The sequence below is a fragment of the Euleptes europaea genome, chromosome 8, assembly GCF_029931775.1.
Source record: "Euleptes europaea isolate rEulEur1 chromosome 8, rEulEur1.hap1, whole genome shotgun sequence".
NCBI lineage: Eukaryota > Metazoa > Chordata > Lepidosauria > Squamata > Sphaerodactylidae > Euleptes > Euleptes europaea.
The window spans coordinates 1,521,249-1,535,978 of NC_079319.1; the positions used below are offsets into that span (position 1 = coordinate 1,521,249).

Sequence of the window (14,730 nt, forward strand, 5' to 3'; positions counted from 1 at the left end):
CAGCATCCTGTTTTACCCAGTGGCCAACCAGTTCCTCTGGAGGCCCAACCAGAGAGCCTAGAGGCTGAGGCCTTCCCCTGATGTCACTTCCTGGCTTTGGTACTCAGAGGTTGACTGCCTCTGAATGCGGAGGTTCGCTGTGGTCACCATGGCTAGTAGCCATTAAAGGACATCTCCGTGAATCTGTCTAATCCCCTGTTAAAGCCGCCTCTGCCTGAGGCCATCACTAGCTGCCCTGATGTGCACAATACCCCACACAAAGGCAGCTCAGCCCCATCTAGCACTCGCCGATGCCCCCCATAGAGCCTTCTCCTGTGGGGCACGAGCGATCTGCTCTCCTACAAACTGGCCCAAGAGCTCTGGAAGGAAGTGGCCTCTGCCCCCGTGACCTTTCAGCAGGTTAAATTCTGGCCCTTCTGGGCACCGTTCAGACAAGCAGTTCCCATCTTGGGTCCCATGCAAAGCCATGCACACAAACACACACGCACAGGGGAGGGCAGTGCTGAGCTGGGAGCGGAGGCTCCTGGCAGTGAGAGCTGTGTGGCAGGCAGCCCCCTCCTCTTGCTGGGTGGGGGGCACAGCCTTTCAAGTAGGCATGGGTAGCTGGCCTGCAGTTCTCAATGAGCAGGACGGGCCGTGGGGCCTGTGTCTTGGCTGCCCCACATCCTTCAGAGCATTCCAGGGAATCTGGCCTCTTGGGGGCAGAGTCACGTGGTTTGCTGACTGCAGGAATCTCGCCCCACTGTCACTAGAAGAGCTGCTGGAGGAACTCAGGGGCCCACTCCAAGGCAGTCTGCGTGACGGCCAGCGCTGCTGCCCCCAGGGTGGCTGTGATCCCCCAGACAGCTGCCTTCACCAGGGGGCTGTGTTCTGCCGGGGGAAGGAGCAGGCCCGCCTCTGTCCCGCTGGGTGTCGAGAGCTCCCGCTGCTGCCGAAGAAGGATGGCGTCCGGGCGCTGGCAGGAGGCGCTCTGCTGGAACTCCAAGAAAGAGCCGATGGCGATGCTGGAGGATGGGGGGGGGGGAGAGAGAAAGATTGATTATCTGCATAGCTGGAAACTGCTTTGAGGGCACATCTGGAAAGCGGAATATAAATATCTCCAATCAATGGCTAAGGCTCCCTTCAGGCTGGGCTTTCAGTGGGCCAGGGGAACCAGCGGGCATGCGCTCAGGCTCAGCACTCACCTGCATTCGAAGCACCTCTCCCAGCCAGCTGGGCCCCGGAGGCCAGAAATCCTGTGCTGAGCAGCCTCTGCTCCTTGCTCACATGAAGCTGCCATATACTCAATCAGACCCCTGGTCCCTCAAAGCCAGTACTGTCTACTCTGACCTGCCGCAGCTCTCCAGGGTCTCAGGCAGGGGTCTTTCACGTCACCTACTTGCCTAGTCCCTTTAACTGGAGATGCTGGGGGTTGAACCCGGGATCTTCTGCACGCCAAGCAGATGCTCTGGCACTGAGCCACAGCACCTCCCCACCTCCTCTGCTCTCCCTTCCCTTCCGTCCAAGGCCAGGCAAAAGCTCCCGGGTCGTCCTGCCCTGCCCTCCTGCCCCCTTCTCTGTGCCTCATGCAGGGACTGGCTCTGCCCACCCCAGTCAAGCCAGCCAAGGGGCAGTTTGGGCAGCTCCAAGAGGTGGGGCACTGATCTACTGCAGGATCGCTCCCATCCATCGGTGCCATGGGAGAGCGCTGGCATCCCTTCCTGGGCCCGCGCCCATTCCACCCACATCCAAGCCAGGCCTTGGCCTCTGTATTGTGGCTAGCTGGCAGTGCCATGGACCCAGGAGGGAAGAAGATGAAAAAGAAGAGTTGTTTTTTGTATGCCAACTTTCTCCGCCACTTAAGGAAGAATCAAACAGGCTTACAATCACCTTCCCTTCCCCTCCCTACAACAGACACCCAGTGAGGTAGGTGGGGCTGAGAGAGCTCTAAGACAGCTGTGACTAGCCCAAGATCACCCAGCTGGCTTCATGTGGAGGAGCGGGAAACCAACCCGATTCACCAGATTAGCCTCCGCCACTCATGTGGAGGAGGAATGGGGAATCAAACCCGGTTCTCCAGATCAGACTCCACTGCTCCAAACCACCGCTCTTAATCACTATACCATACTGGCTGGGTGCACCATGTTTGGTTTACCAGGGCCAGGAGGCAACATCATGGGAAGAGGCCTCGGCCTCTATGCCCTGTTGCTGGAGCTCCAGAGGAACCGGGTGGCCACTGCATGAGACAGGATGCTGGACTGGAAGGACCCTCACTGTTCTGATCTAGCCGGGCTCTTCTTATATTCATACAAAATGCTCTGAACTGGCTTTGCGGGTCCCTCCCCCAACTGAACTCTTCCGGTCTCTAAAACTTTCCCCCTTGCCCTGTCCAAATCCTCCTCTTCTGAAGCTGTATCAGCCCCCACAGAAACACCGCCTGGAGTAGGATGGACCGCAGGACCAGCCGAGGAGAAGGAGGCCACATGGAACATTGGCTGGCCCTCTCCATTGTGGAGGAGAGAGCAAAGCGGCAGCCTTGAAAGTGGCCACCAGGATCAGGCCTCCCCCTCCCCACAACCCCCCCCCAAAAGCCCTCTCACCTCTTGTGGAGCTGAAGAGCTGCCTGTTTGACCAGCTCGGTGTGGGGCAGCCGCCGGAAGAGCAGGTGGGCTCGGACGACGAGGGTCTCGTAAGGCAGATCTGGAGGGATGTGGGACAGGAGCTGATGGACGCTGGGCATGTCGCAATCACAGGACAGCACCTCCTCTTCCCGGTACAGGACGATCTGGGGGGGGGGGAATACTGACAACTGAAGCCTCTTTTTCTCTCCTTGCCTCCCCCCTCCATGCTGCTCCCTGAACACACAACACAAGCTTTGCTCTTTTTCTTTTGGAAGTTGGAACTCTCCGGATGTCGAGCTACATCCTATACTGAAATGAGCGCAACCCCACCAAATAACCAAGCGCAACTACACACGCACACGCTCCATTTCTGGCACCCCCTGCTGCCCCCAATTTGACATACCGCAGCAGCAAAGTAGACAGCCATGAGCGGGTGGGAGGCCAGGAAGAAATCGTAGAGGCGCAGGACGTGGTGGAAGTTGGACAGGACGTGGCCGTACCAGGTGATCAGCCAGCTCAGGGCAAAGATCGTCCCCACCTCGACTCTGCAAAAAAAGGGCGCCACTAATGAGAAGCTGCCAGGACCCGCCCTCAACACACCGTTCAGCCTGAACTCCCCTTATCCGTTCTTCACGGCTATCACTCTCTTCAGCAGGCAGGAGATAATAGGCACAGGTCTGCATATCTGGCACAGCGAGCTGGGACGCGCGAAAGCTCAGACAGTGGAAGGGCCTGCCTGAGGAAGTCCGGAGGGCCCCCATGCTTCTGTCAGTAGGCAAACCATGTAAAAAAGAATTGCTCAAGAGGGCATTTCTATAAAGGTTATATTTATGGCGACCCCAGAGGGTTTTCAAGGCAAGAGACGAACAGAGGTGGTTTGCCATCGCCCACCTCTGCAGAGCAACCCTGGACTTCCTGGGCGGTCTCCCATCCAAGGACTAACCAGGACTGACCCTGCTTAGCTTCCAAGATCTGATGGGATCAGGCTAACCTGGGCCAGCCAGGTCAGGGCATAAGGGCAATAAGGGTTATATTATAACGGAATGGTTCAGGAAGGAATGTACTGTATGTATTATCTGTTTGCTGTAATTATTATCCAACTCTCACCAATTAGTTTTTATACTGACGTAATATTTTCTGCATTGTGTAACATATCATGTCTAATGCTTTATGCTTTGTTTCAGATTTCTAGAATCCTAGTGCTAATGCATTGCTTACTAGAGGTCTCATCCTGTGGATTGCTTTGACTTACATTGCGTAATCCACCCTAGAGTCTCAGTGCAAAAGGTGCACTATTAATTACGTAAATAAAAATTGAAATAAATGGGGTCTTTTAAGGTGCCAACAGACTTTTGTTTTATTTTGCTACAACACACTAACAATCAACATGTATACCAGAGGTCCCCAACATTTTTGAACCTGTGGGCACCTTTGGAATTCTGTCACAGGTTGGTGGACACAACCCCAAAATGGCTGCCACAGGAGGCGGAGCCAAACACATAGAAGAAGCCCAGTGCAGGAGAGAAGAGGGGTAGTTAAAAATACACTGGGAAAGAAGAAGAGTTGGTTTTTATACCCCGCTTTTCTCTACCATTAAGGAGTCTCAAAGTGGCTTACAATCACCTTTCCTTCCTCTCCCCACAACAGATACCTTGTGAGGTAGGTGGGGCTGCCCAGGGTCACCCAGCAGGCATTATGTGAAGTGGGGAACTGAACCTGGTTCACCAGATTAGAGTCCGCCGCTCATGTGGAGGAGTGGGGAATCAAACCCGGTTCTCCAGATTAGAGTCCACCGCTCCAAACCACTACACCATGCTGGAGTGAGAGAGAATAAAATAAACACTATCGTGGCAGCCGCCACTAAAATAATGTTATTTTAATCTGCACGGCGAATCAGGTCTCCAGTGGCCGATCAGATCAGAACCCCTGCTGCGTACAAGCCTCACCCACTTTCTAAAAACACTTGGTGGGCACCAAGAAAGGTGTTGGCTGGCACCATGGCACCCACGGGCACCATACTGGGGTCCCCAATGTATACAACTCTCACACATGCATGCACACACACCATGATAAGGGGTACCTCAGCATGAAGGCATGGAGCCGAGGGCTCTCCTGTTGCAGGATGGGCATCAGGTAGTTGAGGATGTGCTTGGTACTGTCCATGGTGGGGTCCATGAAGTCCCTAAGAGAGGCAGGAAGGCGTGACGCTGAACCACACACATAGGGCACCAGCTCCTCAGAAGACTTTGCACCGTGCCAAGGGTGCCCGGTAGGGATGGGTGCTCACGACCCAGCAAGAAGGCCCTTGGCCAAGTAGGGAGGTTCTGCCTCCTCGCCTCAGTCAGGACCGGGGAGATCTTGCCCCCCTCCCCATCAGCAGCACTGCCTAGCATATTATGCCTCCCATGTGGGCTCAAATCCAAGACCCCCTTTAAGCTGGAACTCTGCCCTTTGGGAGTGACCAGCTGGGTACCAGGAGGGAAATTACTCATTGGGGATTGGTTCACAAGCAAGGTACCCACCCTAGATTCTTCTTCTTTTGGTAGGCAGAGGTGGCTTTTCTTCAAACAAGGAAGATCATGTGAACATACAAAGCTGCCTTATACTGAATCAGACCCTCGGTCCATCAAAGTCAGTATTGTCTGCTCAGACTGGCAGGGGCTCTCTAGGGTCTCAGGCAGAGGTCTTTCACATCACCCACTTGCCTGTTTATCTGGAAATGCCGGGGATAGAACCTGGGACCTTCTGCATGCCAAGCAGATGCTCTACCACTGAGCCACGGCCCCTCCCCTAAAGATGCACCTTTGGTCAACCAGGCTCTGAGTGTACACTATACAATCCTACAGCCATGAACATATGAAGCTGCCTTCTACTGAATCAGTCCATCAAAGTCAGTATTCTCTGCTCGGACCGGCAGCGGCTCTCCAGGGTCCTTCTGCATGCTGAGCAGATGCTCTACCACTGAGCCACAGCCCCTCCCCCATTTTAGGTAGTTTTTTTTTTTTTTTTTTTTACAAGCCATTTTAATTGTCCCACTGTTGGGTCTACTGTACCAGGCCGTTAAGCAGAAGATCTAATTACCATTTTTCTTCCTGGGAATTATGTATATATTATGAAAGAATGGCTTTTTTAAAAAAGGTAATCATGGAGATTAGATCATGGATGATGAAGGAACGACATTAACCAAATACGTACAACATTATACATTACTTGTTTTAAAAGCTGTATTATATATTGTAAGAAACCAGTGGATCATATAATACAGGGAACCGCCAAACTGCAAGCCATTTAAGCTAAAGGTAAAGGTCCCCTGTGCAAGCACCGGATCATTCCTGACCCAGGGGGTGACGTCACATCCCAACGTTTCCCAGGCAGACTATGTTTATGGGGTGGTTTGCCATTGCCTTCCCCAGGCATCTTCACTTTACCCCCTGCAAGCTGGGTACTAATTTTACTGACCTCAGAAGGCTGGAAGGCTGAGTCAACCTTGAGCCGGCTACCTGAAACCGACTTCCATCAGGATCGAACTCAGGTCGTGAGTAGAGCTTGGACTGCAGTACTGCAGCTTACCACTCTGTGCCACGGGGCTTTTCGCAAGCCATTTAGGCACACGGAAGACAAGTCTAACACCCTCCTAGCATCCTGCCCGTCAGGAGAGAGGGTTCGCCCCAGATTGCACTGGAGATTCTGCAGCCCCTGGAATGCCCCAATTAGGCAGAGAAATATTTGCGCAGAAGAATTTGTTTTTAGGGAAGAAGAGGCGGCATCGAACCTGAGGTGGAGCGTCGAGAGCCTCTCCAGCAAAGCCATGGCCATGCGCTCACCGGACACCAGCAGCAGCGTCACAGCGATGTCATGGTACCCTTGGTAATAGTGCAGCTCCGGATGGGCCTTCAGGACATGCAGGATGACGTCAATCAACTGCTCCTGCAGAATCTGCCGCTGCTCTGCACGCATCCCTGCCGTGGGAGAGAGGCCACAGTCACAACCCACATACCCCACAGCTGGTATCTCCACCTTCTCCCTACCAGCTCTTTCAGCACCACAACAACTCCCAACCAGAAGGACCCCCGTGCATAGAAAGAGAAGTGCCGGGGCTGATTTTCTGGATCAGCCTTGAGTGTAAGTGAATGCCAGTCAGTGCCCTTCACGATGTGCACTCTGCAAAAAGCACCTCTGGACATAAGCACAGAACAGGGTCAAACCCTAGCACTGAAAACTACTTCAGGAGCTAGGAGCACCTGGTTGGCCCCTGTGTGAATAGACTGCTGGACTTGATGGGCCTTGTTCTGATGCAGCAGGGCTTTTCTGATGTTCTTATGAGCATGCCTGTCCCGCTTTTAGTGCACTTGGCCTTCCTCCAAAGATCTGAGGGCAGCAGGCACAACCCCTCTCCTCCCTATGCAATCCTCTCAATAACCCTGCGAGGTAAATTCTGCTGAAGGAGAGTGGCTGGCCCAAGTGTTATGGCAGAGCGGGAATTTGAATTCGGGTCTTCCAGGCCCTCGTGTGCCACTCTAACTGCTAGACCACCCTGGCCTGTTTCCAACGGCAGCCTAGTCACGTGTCTGCTCTCCTCCAGGCTGGTCATCCAACCTGTAATTTTGGGTTTAGGGCCCTAATCTGAAGGGGCCTCATGAATGTGGGGTTTCTAGGGTCAAAAGGTCTTGTGGGGGGAGCCAGACTCTGGCCCAGCCAGGTAGCCCCATGGAGAATGAGACCCAGGCAGGCACAGGCAGACTGAGGGACCAGCAGAGCCTCAATCCTGATGGCCCCAAGAGTCCATTGGCTGTTCAAAGTGCTCTGACTGCCCGGTCTTTATCTCGGGTTTGACTCCCCTCCAGGCAGGTGAACTCCCTCAGCCCCCACCACACACAATACTGAGTTGCTTGGCAGGTCCCAACCACTTCAGGTAGGGCTGCCAAGCCTCCAGGGGGTGGGGAGATGGAAGGGGATCACCCTCCCTCAGATCCCATTGCTTCCAGTTTTACCATAGAGATTCTGATGGTTCCTAGCTCTCCCCTTTGTCACTTCCAGGTGGCTCTAGGAATCACCACAAACTTTATGGTAAGAACTTCCTGCAAGTGGATGAGACCTTGTTTTTCTTTTTTTCACCTGGGATGCTGCCCCCCTTCCCCCACAACCCTGCTGCCTGCCTAAACTGCCTGGGACTTTCAAGCCAGACACAGCCCACCAATAACTGAGAAACGTCATAGAATCCTAGAGATGGAAGGGTCCATAGAGATCATCTAGTCCAACCCCCTCCTCAATGCAGGATCAGCCTAGAGCATCTCTGACAAGTGCTTGTCCAGCCTCTGCTCGAAGCCTGCCAGCAAGGGGGAGCTCACCACCTTCCTAGGTAGCTGATTCCACGGTCGAACAACCATTACTGTAAAAAAAATTTTCCCTGATATCCAGCTGGTACCTTTCCTCCCGCAATTTAAACCCATCATTGAGAGTCCTATGATCCCCTGCTGCCAACAGGAACAGCTCCCTGCCCTCCTCTAAGTGACGGCCCTTCAAATACTTCCAGAGAGCAATGATGTCCTCCCCCCTCAACTTCCTCTTCTCCAGACTGAACATTCCCACACCTCCCTCAGCCTTTCCTCATAGTCCATGCTGTTCCTGAAGCCCACAAACACAAGGGACTGGTAACCCCAAAGCACAGCTTGCACTCAGGCCGGTGCCTCCAGGCTGCTCCACGGAACAGCAGCAACAAGCTCAGGGGAAGGCGAGGGAGGGCCTTGAAATGGGGGGTGGAGGCTAGCGCTAAAGGGGAGGAGAGCCACACAGCTGAGGCTGGCCAATGGTACCTTGCAGTGGGGCAGGCAGCTCCCCCGAGGTGGCAAGGAGAGGCAGAGCCCATGGGCCAGGCAGAAAGAAAAAGAAAAAGGAAGAGTTACCAGAATGCTTCAGGCCGAGACACGGCACCCTCCACCAGGCCTGCCGTGGAAATGAGGCACACCTTGAGGGGCAGGGTGTGCGGGGTACAAGAAGCCAAGGAGATGGACTCCTTCAGGCCTTCTGCAATGGGTGTGGCGCTCAGAGCAGCCCTGGAGCCCAACGTATGCTGGGCTTTGTGGTGCCCAGCACCCACGGGGCAGTGCCCAGCACTGGCAGACAGCTGCTGCAGCCACCTAACCACATGGCGTTTCTGGAGAAAGGCTCCCAGCTCTTCGGAAAGCTTCATCTCCACTCCCAGCTGCGTGGGTCTGGAGACTGCTCAGTGGCAACATCAACCCACACTCTGCACAAGCTCCCATTTCTCAGGCCCAGCTCACCTGGGGGGAAGCGACGTGAGGAGCGATGCACATCCAGGAGGACCTGGTTATAATCCTTGTGGTTCTGGCGCACTTCCCGCCCTGGGGGAGAAAGAAGGAAGTGAGCTGGGGGTGTGGGAACTCACCAGTGGGAGGTTTAGCAAAGGATACTGGTAGATATTACTGAGCCCCCTCCCTCCTCTGCCTCCACTTTTGGCTGTGCCGGATCACCACCCTTTTGACTTGTGAAAGAAGCCCCCACCCACCCACAAGAAACCACTCCCAGGAGGCATTAAACCGGGGAGGCCTCAACAGAAAGGGGCAAGAGACTCTCAAAGGACCCCACAAGAACCACTTTATCTCAAAGTCTAAATAGATGCAACAGACCCCCTGAACTTAGCCCCCCTTCCCCGCAACCACCCTCATTCGACAGGGAGAGGCTGTCTCAGCCAATAACAGCACTGGAAGCCCCCTGGCCAACTTTCAAAAGTGAACATGAACAGGAGGCCCAAACCAGTCAGGGTGAACCTGCCATTCACACTGAACCTTGGCTGAATGGAAAGAAAACAGCGGCTTGCCTTAACCGGCAGAGGCCGTGACGATCGCTCAGAGTATTTTCTCTCTCACTTTGACATCGAAGAAAAATCACATTGGAGGTGACCCTCATACAGCACGCGGCCTTGGCTACTGTCAGATAGGGTTTCTGACAGCTCCGTCCCCAAACAAGATGGGTTCCCCGCGAACAAGATGGAGTTCTCCGTGCACTCCTTCCCCCCCGTTTTGCACACGAGCTCCGGCCAGGGATTTACAATTGTATTGGGACCCGCCCGTGTAAATCTCCGATCTGATATCGGGTCCCGCACACAAAGCCGAGAGCTCGGCCATCTCCTCCACTGATTGCTCACAACTGTTTCTACCGGTAACGACTACATCGTCTCTTTGTTCCTGTTGCTCGTCTCTTTACTGAAATCACTGACTTTCAGAATAAATCCTTGAATCGCTGCTCTGTCTGGATTTGAGTTCTATTGCCTGAAACGCTGTGCATTTGCTGAAGTCTGACAGCTACTCTCCAAGGAGGCTCTTTTCAGGTTGAGAGCATCTCAGAATTCTGCACAGCTGCCTTTGGACCGCTGGTGACATAAAGCATCTAAGCTTTGCTCTGGACTAGGCACGTAGGTGATGTGAAAGACCTCTGGCTGGGACCCTGGAGAGCTGCTGCCGGTCTGAGTAGACAGTACTGACCTTGATGGACCAAGAGGGGTCTGATTCAGGATAAGGCAGCTTCATGTGTTTCACCGATTGCAGCCAGCTCAAGGTTTGGCAGCCCCAGGAAACATGTCTGTGGAGCAACGCCATTCACTGCTAGGGAGTTACATTTAGCTTGCTGGGCTGCACATCTGGCAGGCCTCCCTCTGCGTGTGGGCACGTATACACAACCCTGCCCCCCCAATCCAGACAGTGTATTCCAAGGAGCCATACCTGGCTTCGCCGGGAGGCTGTACACATTCACGCCAAGCAGTTTGGGCCAGACCTGCCTGCGGATCTCGTCCGTCAGCAGCCCCCCCGGGCTGAACGCCGCCGCCTGGAGGCTCTCCACATCCACAGGGTCTCTCGTGAGGGCCTGGTGGATTAGCAGCCGCTTCTCCTTCTTCGGCGAGCCATGCAGTTCTGCAAAAAAGGAAAGGGGGCAGCTTGAGGGGGCTGGCCGTGGGCACTGACCTCACAGCTGATCAGTGGCCACCATCACCTCCTCTCCACCACCACCACCCAGCGCCAGCAGAGAAACCATTCCCAGAAGCTGACCCCCACCCCAGCCAGAGGTGTCTATGCCGTGTGCCTGCAATGGAAGTGTAGTGGTTAAGAGCGGTGGGACTCTAATCTGGAGAATTGGGTTGGTTTCCCCACTCTTCCACATGAAGCCAGCTGGGTGACCTTGGGCTAGTTACAGCTCTCTTAGAGCTTTCTCAGCCCCATCTGCCTCACAAGGTGTCTGATGTGGGGAGAGGAAGGAAGGAGGTTGTAAAGTGGTTTGTTTCTCCTTAAAAGGTAGAGAAAATTAGGATATAAAAACCAACTGTTCTTCTTCTTCCTGCCATTCTGGTTTTGCCTCCCACACAGCACAAATCCACCGTGGGTTTGCAACACACAAACAAATGTGTTGGGGGGTGGGGAGGTGGTTGTGAATTTCCTGCATTGTGCAGGGGGTTGGACTAGATGACCCTGGTGGTCCCTTCCAACTCTAGGATTCTATGAGATGGGAAGATTGTTTCAGGTGGGTACCTGCGTTAGTCTGGAGCAGCAGAACAAAACCCCAGCCTAGCTGCATTTGAAGGACCAACCAGATTTCCAGGGGATCCGCTTTCCGGAGCCCAAGCTCCCTTCCCTCCAGGAATAGAAAAGAGCAAGAGCCCAGTAGCACCTTAAAGACTAACAAAAATATTTTCTGGCGGGGTATGAGCTTTTGTACACATTTTGGGAGGAATGGGTGGAAAGAAAGCTCTGTAGTGACATCTCCGTGGGTGCCACGCAACTTTCCAAAGGTCTATCAGAATGTGGCCCTTTGTATATTTTGTGAACTGGACTGTGTTGCATATAGAGTCGGCTGGTCCGAAGGTAGTGGGTTATGGTTATTTCAACTGATTGTTCTCAGTCACAGACTGAGGGCATAGCAATAACTGTCTTGTGTGATTTGCATTGTACAAATAGTGGTGTAAAGCAATTGGTAAATGTCAGAAGTGTTGAGCTTGGTATTTACTGGGGAAGGGTTTCTCCGTTTGAATCAGGTCCCGTATATTGATGGGTGGAGTGACTCTGTTACAAGAAAGTTGCCAAAATCTGCTTTTTGTGAGAATTAGTGCCGTGTCATGGTTTTATGACCCACTCCTCCAAAGCCGGCCGGAGGGAAAGAAAGTCCCACGCCGTGCGGCCCCTGCTGCCCCTATCTCTGAGCGGCGTCCGTATGCCTCCCCAATGCCGCATCAGCCCTGTCCGTGCAGTTAGTCCCGGCTCCCCACGCCGTGCCAATGCTGTCTGTGCCTCCAGAATAAAAAGCCCTTGCCTACCCGTTTAACATACGGGAGAGGAAGAATGTCTATTAAGCCTGTACCCAGCCGGCACGTCAGTCAGGAATTTTGTTAGATCAACCGTGCCCAAGAAGGCTGCTCCAACGCTCCGGTTTTTAAAAAAGTCAATTCCCAAAAGCCCCAGCAAGAAGAAGTAGATTCTTCCACTCAAGGGAAGAAAGCAAGCCTCAGAATGGTAGCTGAAAAACCTCCCCCTTTCTCCCGCCAGTCCAAGAAGCCAGCACTGTGTTTGCATACCAGAGAATGGGGAGGGGGGAGGCTGGAGGAAGAGACAGAGAGAGAGAGAAGTAGAAAATGCCAAGTCTCAGTTTTCACAGAGACATCAAGGGTTTTCCGAGGCAGAAAAGGGGGGATGTTCACCTCCCCACCCCACAACATAGACGATTGTCTTCGTACACAAGCATCCTGAAAGCAGCAAATCTCTGCTTCCCCAAAGCAGCAGCCAAAATGCATACTGTAATCAGCAGTCCTACAGCCTGTGAGTAACTTTTCCTGGACATACTCACTATACGACCACAGGCATCTGGGAAACGTAGGAACTTGAGAAAAAACTCTGCCTGAGAGACATTACTCCTCCGGCTCCCACATGTACCAGGAGCAGCCTAGCCGACCAGACTTTTCTGGAAAAGCAGACCTCCCTTCAGTCCTCCCAAGCAACCTCCTCAGACCCCCTTCCGAGCCTCCGTGTGAAAGCAGGATCAGTCTCACCGGCCCAAGCTCTCCACAGACTCTTCCCATGATAGCAGCGTCTCCAGTCCAGGGGGGTGGGCCGCAAGATGCCGCTCTTTTCCCTGCAGCTGAAGCCCAGGTTGGAGCTTTGTTCCCCGTGCCGCTGTCTTAATGGGAGCCCCAGTTATTCCAGTGCAGAAAGAAAAGGGTTTGAGCAGCCCTCCCCCATCTAGAGGGACAAGCCCCCAAAACGTACAGGCAAATGCTGGGCAATGGGCAGACCCGATGTTCTCAGATAGGATCCATGGCAGGAAAGCCAGAAGAAGAAAGGCAGGAGCACCCGGGGGGGGGGGCTTCCTGTGGACACTGACTGCCTCTCCGTAGTTAGCTGGCAGAGTCACGGTTTGGGATAGTGTGCTTACTACAAGGAAGAATTCCTGTCAACCAGCTGGCCCCCTCAAGTCAGGAGCTGAGAAAAGGAATGGGGCAGCCCAGATAAACTGATCCCTCTGTCTTAAGATTGAAGCTGGCCCTAAGAGAAACCAGATTTCCAGGGGAGCCGCTTTCCGGAGCCCAAGCTCCCTTCCCTCCAGGAATAGCAAAGAGCAAGAGCCCAGTAGCACCTTAAAGACTAACACAAATATTTTCTGGTAGGGTATGAGCTTTCGTGAGCCACAGCTCACTTCTTCAGAAAGCTCCTACCCTGCCAGAAAATATTCTTGTTAGTTTTGAAGGTGCTACTGGGCTCTTGCCCTTTTCTACTGCTGCACACAGACTAACACGGCGACCCACTGTGAATCCCCTCCAGGAAGAAATCCTTCCTTCTATCAGTTTTGCCTCTCTCCCCCTCCAGCAGATGACCCCCCCCCCCGCGGGAGGAAAGCTTCTCGCTGCCCGCTCTCTCCGGACCTCTCTTGCCAGGCTGAGCCGCCCTCTGGACGCCTCTGGCTGGGCGCGCAGCGTGCCGGGCGCGCCGCCCGCCGCTGCACAGCTGCTGCGGCAAGGAGAAGCTGCCCGGCCTTGGCCAGGTTGGCCCCCAGGAAAGACCCCTGCCAGCCTCTCCCCTGCGCCACCAAAGCCGCGGCTGCACCCGTGCAAAACCAGCCGCGCCCGTGCAAAGCCGCGGCTGCACCCGTGCAAAGCGCCCGTGCAAAACCAGCCGCGCCCGTGCAAAGCCGCGGCTGCACCCGTGCAAAGCGCCCGTGCAAAACCAGCCGCGCCCGTGCAAAGCCGCGGCTGCACCCGTGCAAAGCACCCATGCAAAACCAGCCGCGCCCGTGCAAAGCGCCCGGGCGGGATCGAGGCCGGCGGCCACCTGTGCCCCTTGCCAGCTGCAGCAGCGACTGCCTGCCCGCCCGCCGCGGGACTCTGCCCATGCCCAGCCGCCCCCTCACCTCCCCGGGCCCCGCAGCCCCGACTCTGCCTCCGGCCCCGGCTCATCACCCCGAAGCCGCCGGGCAGCCGAGGCGTGGCTCCCCGGGCGGCTATCCCCGCCTCCGGCCGCCCTCATTGGAGAAACCGGCGTCCTCCGAGGTGCCCATTGGACCGCGGCCCCGTCAACTAGACCGGGAAGTGGGGCGGGAGGCGCAAGGCGTCTTGGGAGTCGTAGTTCTCCGGGGACGCTCAGCTGGCCGGAGGCCTCACGGCGCTGCTGAAGGTGCCACGAGGGCAGGGCGCGCCGGGCAGGGCTCGAGCGGCTCCCGCGCTCCGCACAGTGGCAGCAAACCAGCTGCATTTGTTCTGCTCGCGATACACTTATTGATCTCAGCCCATGATGTTCTTCTCACACGAACCCTGCAGGGTAGGCCAGGCTGAGAGGTAGTTAGAACAGTTAGGATTTGAACCTAGATCTCTCCAGTTCTGTTTCTGCTACACACCGCACTGGCTTATAAAATAAGCCCTAAACCTATGTCCACCTCTCCTCTCTGCAGTTTATAGCCTGTCTCAGGTGGCTAACCTGGACAGTTTCTCCTTCTCTCCTCTTCTCTGGTTGGCCACTGTGTGAACAGTGTGAACAGACTGCTGGACTTGATGGGCCTGGGTCTGATCCAGCAGGGCCTTTCTTATGTCCTTATGTTCTCCCAGCTTCCCTTAATACATTGGGAAACAGTTCGTCCA

General features: G+C 54.7%; 1 protein-coding gene across 1 annotated transcript; it reads right to left on the reverse strand.

Annotated features, from left to right (window-relative positions):
* Positions 1-722: 722 nt before the first annotated feature.
* On the reverse strand, positions 723-14,052 carry LOC130482044 (TBC1 domain family member 20-like). Its single transcript, XM_056854854.1, has 8 exons — positions 14,007-14,052; positions 10,340-10,528; positions 8,882-8,962; positions 6,373-6,559; positions 4,681-4,782; positions 3,004-3,145; positions 2,580-2,764; positions 723-1,004 (listed from the first exon to the last, which is right to left on the reverse strand). Exons 1-8 carry the CDS (start codon positions 14,050-14,052, stop codon positions 749-751), a joined length of 1,188 nt encoding a protein of 395 aa, XP_056710832.1. The 3' UTR covers positions 723-748.
* Between the last annotated feature and the right edge of the window lie 678 nt (positions 14,053-14,730).

Excerpts from the sequence above, each read along its gene's own strand:
- LOC130482044 (XM_056854854.1), bottom strand. The coding sequence starts at position 14,052 with ATGAGCCGGGGCCGGAGGCAGAGTCGGGGCTGCGGGGCCCGGGGAG. Across the intron at positions 10,529-14,006 it reads GGGCTGCGGGGCCCGGGGAG|AACTGCATGGCTCGCCGAAG; the intron begins GTGAGGGGGCGG and ends CCTTTTTTGCAG. Across the intron at positions 6,560-8,881 it reads CTCACGTCGCTTCCCCCCAG|GGATGCGTGCAGAGCAGCGG; the intron begins GTGAGCTGGGCC and ends CTCCCACGGCAG.